General features: G+C 34.1%; 1 protein-coding gene across 3 annotated transcripts in view; it reads right to left on the bottom strand.

Moving 5' to 3' along the window:
* FSTL5 (follistatin like 5) overlaps positions 1 to 13,374 on the bottom strand; it is a 269,454-nt gene that overhangs the window by 16,745 nt on the left and 239,335 nt on the right. For all 3 annotated transcript variants that reach the window (XM_083861258.1, XM_083861256.1, XM_083861257.1), the window contains 2 exons: positions 11,510 to 11,617; positions 10,324 to 10,448 (listed from right to left, as the gene is read on the bottom strand). In XM_083861258.1, coding sequence (XP_083717384.1) covers positions 10,324 to 10,448; positions 11,510 to 11,617 — 233 coding nt within the window. The remainder of the gene's footprint in view (positions 1 to 10,323; positions 10,449 to 11,509; positions 11,618 to 13,374) is intronic.

The following is a 13,374-nucleotide window of genomic DNA, read 5'->3' as shown; positions in this document are numbered from 1 at the left end:
GTTTTCTTAGTTAAAGTGATTTTAAAATACATGATTTTCATTGTCACATTCTATTACACCTACTGTAGTATAAAGCAGAAAATAAAATATTTACCTCTAGATGAAAAAGTATTTTTAATTGTGGAAGTGTTTCTAGTTTCAAAAAAATCAGCAGTGCAAGAGTATAACAGCTTTCTTCTCAGACTTACATTATTGTTCCCTGGAATAGCTCACTTCCGGCAGGTTGCTCAGAAAAGACCTTTCTTTAATTTCTGCAGTTCAGAAATGGTTGTTTGATGATAACAAAAGGATAAGTAGATTTTTCGCAGTAGGAACTGCTCATCAGCACAAATGGTGCCTTTCTTTTGGGTTCTGTAACAGCTTTTGACCTTCTAAGTTGGCTTTCCTAATTTTCTTCCTGATGCTCTTTGCAACATAAGGAACACTTCATATTTTTCTCTTGTATCAGAGAAAAGGCACTTTTTTCTCTTTTTTTGGTATTAGCATTAAGCACAAAACATCTTCCTATCTGAGAAAATACTTCCATCTTCTAAAAAATCTTAATAATTCTCTATTTTCGCAAGCATTTATATGCATGAACACATACATTGACACATACATCTGTAAAATATTTCTGCCTTCTTCACCACCTGTTTAGCTGTTGCTATTATTGTAAATGAAATATTTAAAAGTGCCTTGTAAAAAAGAGAAATGACATTTTCATGGTTGTGGTAATGTACCTGGGAAGTAATAAACTAGAAGTCCTTGGGAATGCGGAAAAAAAATTAAAATCCACAGAACATAAGGCTGTGGGGCCACTCTTATGGAAAATGAGTAATTTTAGAGTAAAACAAGATCATTACTATAATTTCTGTTATATGAAGAATAGAATTTGATGGCAGGTCTAATTTTCTAAAAATGACTCTCTTATTATGTTCCTGCTTGGGAAGAAGTTTTGGGTTTTGAAAACTTCAGGTTTCTGTGTTCTTATAGATTTGCACATTAAACATCTCATCTGTACTTCTCCAATTAGAAGTAAAAATATCCAATAACAGGTAATCTTTGAAATTTACAGTGTATGTGGGATGAAATATGAAAATTAATACATATATATAACTTGCTTTCATTGAAATTATTATTATTACTATTATTGTTATGTGGATTAAGTGATACATTCTTATTATAAAAATTAGATGCCAGCAGAGATCTAATGTATCAGAAATCATAATTTTGCTTAATAACACTAATAAAAATAAATACAGTTCTTCATAAATTAATTCAGACAGGATCTTAATATTCAACTGTAAGTAGTATGAAATGAACATTTTTAGATCTATGGGAGCAGACAGTCTCAATAGTGAAAAAATTCCTGATTAGATCCTAAAATGTATTGAAATATAATAGAAAAGGACATTGCAAGGGTGAGGGGCAAAAGAAAAGAAACCTGGAAGGGACCTGCTGTCCCACACAAAGGGGATAAAAAGTGCTGAATATCACCTGAAAGATCTAAATTAAAGTGATCTTTATAGTAAATATTCCAAGATTCAGAGATTGATAGTCACAGATTTTTTTTTTAAGATTTAATTATTTTTTGATATTGCTTTTCATATACTTCATAGAAGTGAATATTTCTGTATTTCCATTCTCAGTGAGGGAGTTCAGTGTAGAGAGGATTAAATTTGATGTCAAAGCCCCAGAGTCAATGATGGTCAAACATACTATAATGATTTTTTTCTCTCTTTCTTTTACTCTCTCAGCACATACTGACCATTATTTTGAGAAATAAGGATATCAAGGATTTGAAGACAGCCATGCAAGGCAGAAGGGAAAAATATTTCAGCAAGGGCATGAAGTAATCCTGACAAGTGTTATGTTCTTAGAATAAAGAGATCTCAAATTAAGCTTTGTGCTCTGAGATGGAACAGAAAAAAAGTCCATTACTAGACAATATGTAACAGAGATAGAAGATAATATTATAAAATAGATAGTTTTATGCACTAGTAAGCTTTCAGCTTCTGAGTTTATCCTACATTATTTTTAATAAGATTGGGTCTGGATTAAAAAAAGAATACCACAAATTTAATACTGCTGAGCTGAAGTAAATAACAAGTGTCATCAACAAAATTCTCCCTCTTATTTGGATAGTTTTCACTTGGGTGGAAAAACCAAAAGCGATACAATCTTTTAAGCATTTATTTGGGGAAAGACTATACAAGTTGTCTTCTGCAACTCAGTTGGATAAATCAAGTAAGTGCTTGCACACACTTCTTGTGGGAAGAGATGATTTCTTTTAACTTGCTGCATGAAGCCCAGGACTTCTGACTTTTCATGCACATTTGCACAGTTCAGGGATTAATTCTGAATTTTTAGGGTACTAGTGATACAGGTGTCTCTGAATTGTTTGAGGTCTCCCTTGGGGAGCACTTGCAAGATGTGTATTACAATACACTTTTAAATTGTTGCAAATTCTTGTCCAATGCTGACAAGAAATAATCCAAGAAATTTTAGGACAAAGGGAAGTAACTGAATTTCTACATTTTTAGTAACCAGGAATATACAAAACTGTTTGTGTTATATCATAAAGGAGCCCACACAGCAAAAATCTATTTTAGTGTTGGCAGCAAATGCATTTTTCTGTCTTATACTTTCTAGAGAAGGAGAGCTGGAAATTTAATAAAAAAATCCAATCATTTTTAAAGCAATAAAAGTCAAACAAATGGCTAGCTATACAGACACAGTGAACAAAAGACATTCTGAAGATGCTCCTAAATGTCAGTACAAGGTAGGATAGGATTAAGAAAATCTGTCACTTCAGAAAATGTGGTAACATCAAGGTGGGCAGATGCCATATGGACTGAACAGTCAAATTCATATATGTCAAAAGAAATAGTCAGCACCAGTACAGAATGAATAATGAGGTAGAGATAAAGACTACAAAGGTGATAAATTGCATACATCAAAACAGTCTCACTAGATCTTTTTCTTCATTTTAAACATGAAGTCCACATACTATTATAGCTGAGGATCTGTGAATATTCTTAAGAACAAATACTGAACTTTACCACAATCCCTTTCTCTCCTTTTAGTTTTTACTAGGAACCCAAATTAAGAAAATATTAGATGGAACCAAAATAAAATAAAATAAAAAATAAAAAAGCCCATAATCTTTGCTTTAAAAGAACATGATAAAATAACATTCTTTGCAAGAAAGAAAAAAAAAAGAAAAAAAAAAAGCTAATTGCATCATTTTAAGATTGCTTCCAAGCTAATAAATGAATCTTTATAATTCGGGGCATTTTTTGAAAACCAATGAGTAATTAAGGCAGCACTAAGATAACTTCCATCCACTGAGTACAACAAATTGTGTGCCATAATTGCAGGGATTAGTTTCTTCTTAGAGTTGATTATGTTTTTAAACATTATACTGTGTCATGTATTTCTACATACTGGTACTGGTAGATGCTGAATTTTTAAAAGCAGGTAGGTTCTAGGAAACAGGTACAACATTTATTTTTAGCAATGGTTTGTCCACTTTAGATGGAAGATGATATTTTTCCAAAGGTAAATATTTCTGTAATGACTTCTGCATATGCAAAAGAGAAGAAACATTAGAGAGTGAAAAAAAATATAAATTTACAATTAAGCAGAACTGCCTTTTGCTGTATTACAGCTCATTAGACTTATTTAAGCAAGGTTAAGTTCTAGAGGATTTTTTTGGTGTTTGTTTTGTTTTCATGGTTTTTTTTCGGGGGGTTTGAGAGGGTGTTTTTGGTTTATTTTTTGTTTTGTTTTATTTTGGTTTTTATTACTGATGTTGTTGCTCTATAGTGCCACAAAGGCTGGCTGCAATCACACGTTTCAGGTAACATTTGAAGGGAATTCTCATTTCTAAATAGTCACACTGAAGTGGAAATGGTTTTTTATATAATCTTTTTTTCTGCTGACAGCTGGAATTTGTTGTTCAAGAACTTTGTGAAGTTTTACTCAAGGTACCTAAGAGGAAAAGATTTGGACCATAAGTTAAATAAATTGGTCAAGCAGTATTGAATTGTCAGCTGATATGGGAAAAGGCATGCAGGATAATTGATTCCACAAGCAAGATTGGTTTCCAGACTGATTTGTTATATATGCGTGTGTGTCTACTTGTGCATACATTTATTTTGCACGGTTAGAAGCAGTCACACTGAATAAAAATATTAAAATAGTTATATATTGGCTACATTTAATTGTGCAATTGATTATTTATTAAATACACTTGTCCCGGTCAGTTAGAGCATAGGAGTGGAGCTGGAAGAGGATGCAGGGGACACGGTATATCTTGTAATTACCTAAAGGATTGAGTTTCTTAGTTTAGAGATATGTAGTGAATACATTTCTGAAATTTTTGGGTGGGAACATGTGAACAGAGAAGGATTGAAGTAGAGAATATAGGTTTGATGCACTGAAGAGCCCTTCACATTTCTAAAAAGTTGCTTATTTTAATAGTTGTTGCTGTTGCCAATGGTGGTAGTTGGGCAAAGTAAGTTTCAATGCTATAAAACTGTCTGAGCTGAATCTCTCAATCTTTCATTCTTTAGATTCCCTCTGGAACAAAGATGCTCTAAAATCCACTATTTAAAGCCAAAAAATGATGCAGAAAAAGTCTTTTTGCCATCTTCTCTCTATCTTTCTCAAAGAACCCTATTTTTCAAAAGCAACATATTTATGGACCAGGAGGGTCCTTCTTTAGGGAGCAAATATACAGAGAGGGCAAAGAATGACAAGGCTTTCATTTAGCATGAGTCTCTCACTACCACATAGAGTAGGAGGCTGCAGAGTCAACCCCTATCCCTCCTTTGTGGGCTGTGCCACCATGTAGGATTCACTGACAGGTTCCACAATCCTTATTAAAAACTGCAGAACATTTTCTAAATTTTCTTTTCTTGCCCTGGTACTGCTGAGGTGTCTCATATTCCTCAAGCTTTCAAGCTGCTTCCTGTCTTCCCTGCATCATTATAGGCTGGTAGCTTGATGACTAAGAACTGTCTCAAAATTTCTGCTCCCCTAATGTGCATTGTTAACCAGATTTGTAAAATATTAAATTGTCTCTTATCTTTGCACTACATCATACTGTCTATGTGAAAAATTCAACTCCTAAATTAATTCTATTTCTTTCGTTAATGTTTCATCTACAGCTGACTTAGCATTTCCCACTTCAATTGTTTCACTCAGAAACTACTGAATAGAAAGCTTTTTCTGATTATGTAGGATTTTTGCAACAAAAACAATATCTTCTGTTTGATTATTTGCATAGAAACACTGAAAATGCTCTCACACCCTGTCAGCTACTTCACACCTCTGGAGGGGCTTTAACTCTGGAATTAAATGTGAATGTACTGACTCACTGCTCCACATGGGTTTCATTTAAGAAGGTTCACAAGAATGCATTGGCAGCACATTCCTATTACCTCTTAAAGAAAAGCTTAGTTTTCGGATTGTTTTGTGCAAATGAGCAAGTGTAATTTTAGAAAGACTGCTTCCCCTATTACCTTACACAACAGAGGCATAAAAGAGAGAAAAAAACTCAAACAGAATATATTAACTCTATTCCAATCCTGAGCCACCTCACCAGTGAGTAGATTGCTCATTCTTCCACTTGTTAGGTCAGGTAACTGTATGACATTTAAAACACTGCTCAAAGATTAAAACATCTAAAAACTTAGAGTTACTCCATTACAGTGAGTTCATTTAATACTGCCTTTGAAACACTTTACAGAGTCTAGTGAAAGCCCTTAATTTATTCCAATTATCTTTCGTTCACTTCAATTTATGAACACTGGAGCTCAAATAATCAGCCCTTTTGCTCTTTGGCTTCCAAGAATATAATTTTGTGAGTATTGTACAAATCATCTTTCTTCAACCATCCCACATACTAATTGCAAAAGCCTATTTTTATCATAAGGAGTGGTATTAGCAGACAATTAAGGACAAGATCATCGGTTGTCCTGAATTGCTTTAGAACAGAAATAGCTCACTGAATACAGTTTTCCTCTTAGTAAATGTACAAGGACAAATATTGAAAACATATATCCAATTCTTATAAGGTGCATCTACGGAAGGAAAAATCTTCAGAAAGAGCTAAAGAAAAACACCTTGGGATTTGTACTATTTATTACAGTGTAATAGATCTCATCATAGCTCCTTTTATGGCCCTGGTGTTGGTAATTTTCCAACAGAATTGGGGGGAGGGGGAGATTTTTTCAGGCTGGGTATACTAAAAGTATGGTCACAAGAGTGTGCATGAAAAAGTGCTTTTACATTCATTCATTCATTCATTCATTCATTCATTCATTCATTCATTCATTCTCTTGGTATAATTCAAAGTATATTTACAGTGAGTACACAGGCAATGATAACAACAGGATGGGCTCTTTTTCAAGATAGGCAAGATGAATATAAAATTTCTTTCCTTCAAAATCTTCAGATTTCCAACAGCAAGACTGAGTGAACTTCTTTCCGTGTTCTCTCTAACAATAATTATTGCTGCTTTATGTCACAGCCTCTTTTTCTAAGATTAAGACTAATATCTGTTGTGCATTAAACTACAACTAGCTGGCACAAGAAACTCATGAAAACTCATGGGGAACTGACTTTTCCTAAACTCTGAGCTTGCTTAGTGAGAAAAAGGAGGAAATTTATTTCCATCATGAAGGAATGCTCAAAGGCATGATGCAATTCCTCCCTTAGAGTCAGCAGGTGAAGTAAAGAAAACCACAGGAAAATCTAGAATTAAGACACCTCTATAATGGGAAGCCAACCACATTTATCTGCAACTGAGACTCTCTGTACAACCATGGACTTGCTATATGTAAACATCAGTGGATCTGCTCTAAACATTATTAGGGTGATAATTTGTATATTTTCACTAAAACAAAGACATATTTTCTTTTCTTTATAAATACATACATACACAATATCTTTATAAATGCATATACAAAAGTATTATAGACAAAACATCGTTTGATTCCTAATGGTGTTTGAGTGGAAGGAAATAGTATTACTGGAACATAAAAGAGAGGGAGACATCTTCCTAACATTCTAAAATTAACTGGTGCTACCAAATCTAGCACATTTTTCTCTCCAAAATGATAAAGTTTCTTTTCCTGTCCTCTTCTGTACACACATTAACTAGCCACCAACTCTAAAAGAAAGTTTAAAGATAATAAATTAGTCTGCTCTTCCTCTACTTCTTTTGGTTCATGCCTATTTAGTTTGTTTAATTGATGCTCTAATGGTTGATGCATCACAGTTGTGCAGAGCATGAATGTTATGCCTGCTGGTTATCAAACCAAAAGGTTATTTGGCCGGACTCCTGATGTGCGATAAACACAAGCAAACATTGGCTCAATCACTGGTAAGAAAAAATATGGGAAAAATTTTTCTCCTTGAAATGAATTACTGTTTAACTCAGACCAAAATTTATAGTATCTCATTAAATGTCTCATATCTGGAGGAAGTGTCCCCTAAATTATCTGCTGCCCAAAAGAGCATTAAAATGTGTGGAAATTTCTTTTCTAATAATGAGTAGCCCATTTGGATTTTCATATATAAAAATAACTCACCTAGGTAAATAAAAAGTATAGTTCCATCACTTCTTAAATAAAAATATTTTGCAATAAGTTCTCTATACTTACATACATATTACTAGCAATTACCACTTTAGCTATTATTAAAAAGTAAAAAAATAATGACTTACTATAGCTTTAAATTATTTGCCTTTACTTTTGTTGCTGTGTATCAACAAGCCAACCTATTGGACAGAATATGCTGCAGGTAGTAATACACTGCAGATGGTTTCAGATGGTTTGTGCTAGCTGTTACAAAACTTAATTCTTTGTGATATGCCTTTTTTTTTTTTTTTTCTTCCTGCTTAGAATTGCCTTTATTTGGACAGGGTGTTTATTCTGGATGCTAATTTGTTAAGTCATGCTGTCTCCTGCTCCATCATTCAAAATTTTCATTTATAGGTGACAAATGCACCTAGCTACAGAAAGCTTTCATTTTTCTGAAACAGGCTGGTTTTGTATGGTCAAAAGAGCTGGCTGATTTCTGACAAAGAGTAAATAGGGCCCTTGGGCAATTAACTATGCCAGCCAACTTAGCCAGTGGGGTTATTCCCTTTTAGCTGTTTTTTGCAATTCACAGTCATAAATTGCTCCCCTGGTTGGTATACACTCCCAAGAATAATAAACTCAAGCTTTATGTTTGTTGCCTAACAGCCTTAAGAAATGCAAGCTGTGATTGAGTGGGTTTTTTTGTTGACTGGTGATATTAACTTTAATAGACTGGGCTTTTCTACATCAGTACTAATTTGATGAATACAGTTAATTTTAAATTTTATCATAATATTGTTTACATATTGCATTCCTATTTCAACAAACAAAAAATCAAGGTACTTGCAGGCCAGACATTTTATAGGAAACAAATTCTTCGACAACTGATTAACATAAACAGCTCTTGAAGAATACATTGAAAAAAAGAGCCTTATTTGTCTACATAGAGGGTTTTTTCTTTTTCAGGAAAGGCAGTCAGATTTAATAGCATTTCCCTTAAGCTCAATATTTGGTAAAACAAAATTTATTTTCTTCATTAAACCCCCAAATCCATGGGTTTAGCAGTGGACAAACTACTGCAGGCTTTTTGCCAGACCAGGGATTTTCTTTTGGCATTTTGGCAATTTTATCTGGCATGTGAATTAAAAAAAAAAACCTCAAAAAAACCCCAACCAAACAAACCCCCCCCAAAAAAAAACACCCCAAAACAAACAAACAAAAAACCAAACCAAAACAAACCCAACCCCCCCCAAACAACAACAACAACCACTACCCAAAAAAAAGAAAAAAAAAATAAAAGGCAAAAAAACCCACAACAAAACACCAACAAACAAATAAACAAAATTTTACTCAGCTTGAATTGATGTACATGCTTATTATATGTCTGCAGGCATTTATCAGATTTTATTCTTTCAGTGATCATTTAATTAATTATCCCTTTTTTATTCCTATGTGTTTTCTTTTATTCTTTCATTCTATTTTCTCTTGGAGTGCATAGAGGACACATGAAACAACTCAGTAGCTGAAGGCAATAGGCAAAGCAGGAAGTGCCTACTTGACCTATTTGCACAAAATATCAACTTAAAATAATTTGAGTTAGACAAGGCAAATCCAACACTAGCTTTGGAGTGCTGCTATTTTTCTTTCCCCAGTCCTAATTCCTCTCCTAGTATGATGCTTTCCCCTATCCATGGTTTTATATTCTTATTTACTTGAGCATTAAAGTATCTAAATGTCAGTTCTGTTTGGGCAGTTTATGAAACAGAAACTTTCGTTCTCACAACATATATCTGTTCCAAATACAGCAGAAATATTTATTGCTTTTCTAAGGCTGAATGTGAGCACTACAGATTACTTCAGGGACACAACAGGAATTCATCTACTCAGTTCAAGAAGTGTGGTAATAATAGTACTTGGAGTCAATTTATTATTCAGCTATATTAGTTTTTACATTTATTTTTAAATTGCATATTGCTGATTGCTAACTTACTTGTTAGTTAAGAGTTTTGTAAGAAATAATTAAAAAAACCCCTTACATCAACAATGTCTTTAGAAGAAGCCAAATGCTCTTTGATACAGAAGATTAGAGGCAGCCACATACAGAGTAAATTCTAAAATCAATTGTAAAATCATCCTAAATTACCTGTTTTCAAATTTAACAGACTACTACTCACTACAATCAGAAATTAAATCCATTTTAATGGAGATGTTTATTTATACCTGTAATTTGAGAATTTTGCTAGAACAAAATGATGACAGTTAAGATTATCTAATGAAGGTATTCCTATAGAAACTTGAACTTGGAATATCAGAATAAACAATGGATAATTGTTGGCAGAGCTGTTTTGAGACAAAATGGATCTGTGTCAGCTTGCAAAGAAACTCAGAAGTTCTAAACATGCAAACTACTAATACACATTAATGCAATACTTAGCTGAAAAAATCCTAGACTGCAGAATTATTCAGTACCTAGAAATAGAAATGTTGCAGAAAAAAAAAAGTGAAAGAAAATTATATATCACATTCTCACTAGCGTGTTTTGAGGAAGAAAAATAGATTTTCCTCTTAGAGCTCTTGGGGAGAGCTCTGCTTTATGCCTATGTTAAGTGTTGTCCTGTTTTCCAGAGTCATTCTCTGTTCCATATGTCTTTTAAAATCCAGCTGATCAAATCGATCAGCTGTCACAGCCAGAACCTGTTCTTAGGATGAACACAAAGACAATTCTGCATTTACTGCATTCACATGAACTTACCGTACATGGGTGATGATAAGGGTTGTAGCTGGAATGAAAAAGTCATCCACACTGTCAAACTGCTTTCCCACTGGCTGAGTATGGATTGTGTGATGAGAAATGCTCCCACTGGCTTGTGTTATCACCTGCATAAAGTAACATCATTATAAACTACAGAAGTACTCGTTAAAAAGCAAATCTCAATCCAAATGAATGAATACAGGATTGTCTCTGTAGTCTCGTGTACGGTCTTTTCCAGGTTATCAAGAAAAGGAATGCAAATAACAGTGAATAAAGCTGATCAGCGTTACAGATTTAAGAGAACTATTACATACTTGACCACTTAGTCTTCATACTTTTTCACCCCTCCATCTTTTTTTAACACTCCTTAATCAATATTTATTCATTAATACCACTAAACCTCTTAACAGTTCTTAGTTTAAACTAAGTGGGTTTTTTTGTTTATCTTTTTTTATACACTAGATCTTAGAGTGAGATTGAATTCTTTAAGCATTTCAGCCAGTGTGAAAAGATGCTATCAGCAAATTCACTGGAACATATGGCTATACATACTCTCAATTCTTGTCAACCATGAGATAATTCAACATTTTTTTAAATTATGATATAAGGCTTATCATCATAGTCTCAGTGGATTGTTATAATAAGAAATAGAAAATAAAAAAGTAGGAAGGTAAATACAGCTTCTTGATATGTTTCTTTAGTGACTGTCCCTAGGTTTGTCACTGCTAAAAGGGATGGGAAAAATCAAGATTTTTAATATCTTTAATCTGAAAAAAACCCAATAAAGGCAAAGCTTGACATCTCCAGAATGCCAATATGACATTAATGAAATGGATGTCTAAAGCTCAGTTTATCCTCTAATTAGGGACAAAAATATCATGAGCAGCACCAGTTTGCTCTCAAAAGACCGGCAGTACAGAACATGCCGCTGTTTTCAGCTGCATTCGTTATCCTTCTATCAATTTGCCATTGTCAGTTCTGACTAAGGGTGTTGAAAATAATCATTAACTTTTTTGGTGTTGTTGACTGACTTGTTTTCTGGTTACCTAAAAACATTTCTCTGCCCCTGCTGGGGTCATGGTAATAATGCTTAATAATGCTTAAAGGAAAATATGCAACACATTGCAATTACACAACGTTCAACTTGTCTGTATTTCCTTACATGTAATCGTTGTGATCACCTCACCTGCAAAGTTGGTGAATTCTTTTCCATATTTCCCCAGCTCAGCACCCAGACTTGATCATGGGATTTATCATAGTGTAGTTTCACTGGAACAGGATCTGTACTCACTGCCTGAAGTAGAATAAGAAAAGAAATCCTTTGTTTCCATCACATTTTCAAAGGAAACATAATATATATGCTTGAATGAAAATGATGAGTAGATATTCATTTTCAGATCTTTTCAGACCATATTTAAGAATTATATTTTCAATTGTTGAAACAGCTCTCTGATTAATTCAGAGTTACTGAATTGCTGAAAATGTGTTTTTTATTCATTATGTACTCTAACACTTGGTATCAAAACTACTTTATACCAAAGCCTTTAAGAAGTTGAAAACATAGGTTTTAAATCAAGTACAAAATTACTAATCTTCCTTCCCTGCCATCACTCTCACTTTACATGTAATGGTTGAAAAACTACACCAATTACCAAAAAATGGTTAAAAAGGGAAGAGTATTCTCAAGCCACATACTGGAATTCATAGAAGATGCTACTGCAAAAAGTTGACATGAAGTTGCTGCACCCAGAGCTTCCTATCTGTTAACATGTGTATATTTTGTTGAAGTAGGAAGGATTGTTTTCATGTTTTCCAATCAGTTGCTACTTCTCATAGACCTGTGATCAGAACCAAAGTGTTTTTCCGACAACTTTAAGTACTGTCTCTTGAGACCATGAAGCTTTTAGACAGCTGAGCTCTAAACTTCCTTTGTTATGAAAACTGAAGGATTCACAGGTATGAAATGAGAGGACAATGTATTTGATTAACAGATGTTATGCACAGGCAAAACAAGAGGGGGGATTACTTTTTATTTTCATCATTAAAAAAAGAAAAAATAGGTGGAAATCGTTTTTCAGTCATACCATTATGGAACTGTAAAGCACAGCTTGTTTATCAGTGTGTCAAGGAGAGTACCAGCTGGCTAATTAAGTGAGCCTAATTTAAACTAATGATGTAGATCCTCAAGATAATGCACTAATGGCTGGCTGAGACTGCTGATGATACTTAAACTGTACTCCTGAGGTGTTGCAAGCGACCACTTCATCGAAGCAGAATTTGTTTTTCCTTTTGAAAATGGAAAATGAAGCCAGGTTGCTCACCGGCTCATTTAAAATCAGAAGTTACCCCTTGAAAAAGGTCACTTCTGTTTGATAACTTCTTTCTGCTGCATGCTAGAAAACAAGTTTTTTAAAATAATACTTGAACTGTTGTATAGTTAATTTGTCAAGGCATGTCAAATTTCCTTTTGGCTTTCCCAGACAAAGGTCTGACCCATACATGTTCTGCCAGAGGACTGCCAGCTGCGTTCAGAGCTGGGGTCATGGCACAGCCAGGAGGAGCAGAAGGAATTGCCTGCAGGGTCAGGCACAGGCAGTACAGCTCCCTAGAGGGAAGCCAGCAGCAAAAAGGAGTTGAGCATCTCAGAAGCAGACTTACACATTTGTTTCTAGCTGACCAGGCTGATCTGCCAGCAGCACACCGAGGACTGAAGATGACTCTGTTTACTCCAGCCTCTAAGTCATCCCACTTAGAGATGTGCTGCTATGCAATACTGCAAAATTCTTGCTTTCAGAATTTAAAAATGAAAGCAAATGCTTCTCTTATTTTAGAATGAGAACTACCTCAATAAGTCAAAAAGTCTCGCTCTATATATATCTCTAAAGATGCAACATCCATGTTTGCAATACATTTCAATTTAGTCTACTATAGAATCCTCTAAAGTACTTATTTTGATAAATACACCTGTCATAAAAATAAATCATCCTCAAATCTAGTTGTCACATATCTGCACACCTTTTACATTAACCTTCATAGCAGAAAGGAATAACA

Source organism: Zosterops lateralis (genome assembly GCF_965231275.1).
Source record: "Zosterops lateralis genome assembly, chromosome: 5".
NCBI classification, from domain to species: domain Eukaryota; kingdom Metazoa; phylum Chordata; class Aves; order Passeriformes; family Zosteropidae; genus Zosterops; species Zosterops lateralis.
The sequence above is the reverse complement of the archived record's forward strand: the minus strand, read 5'-3'. Positions and strand labels throughout refer to the sequence as shown.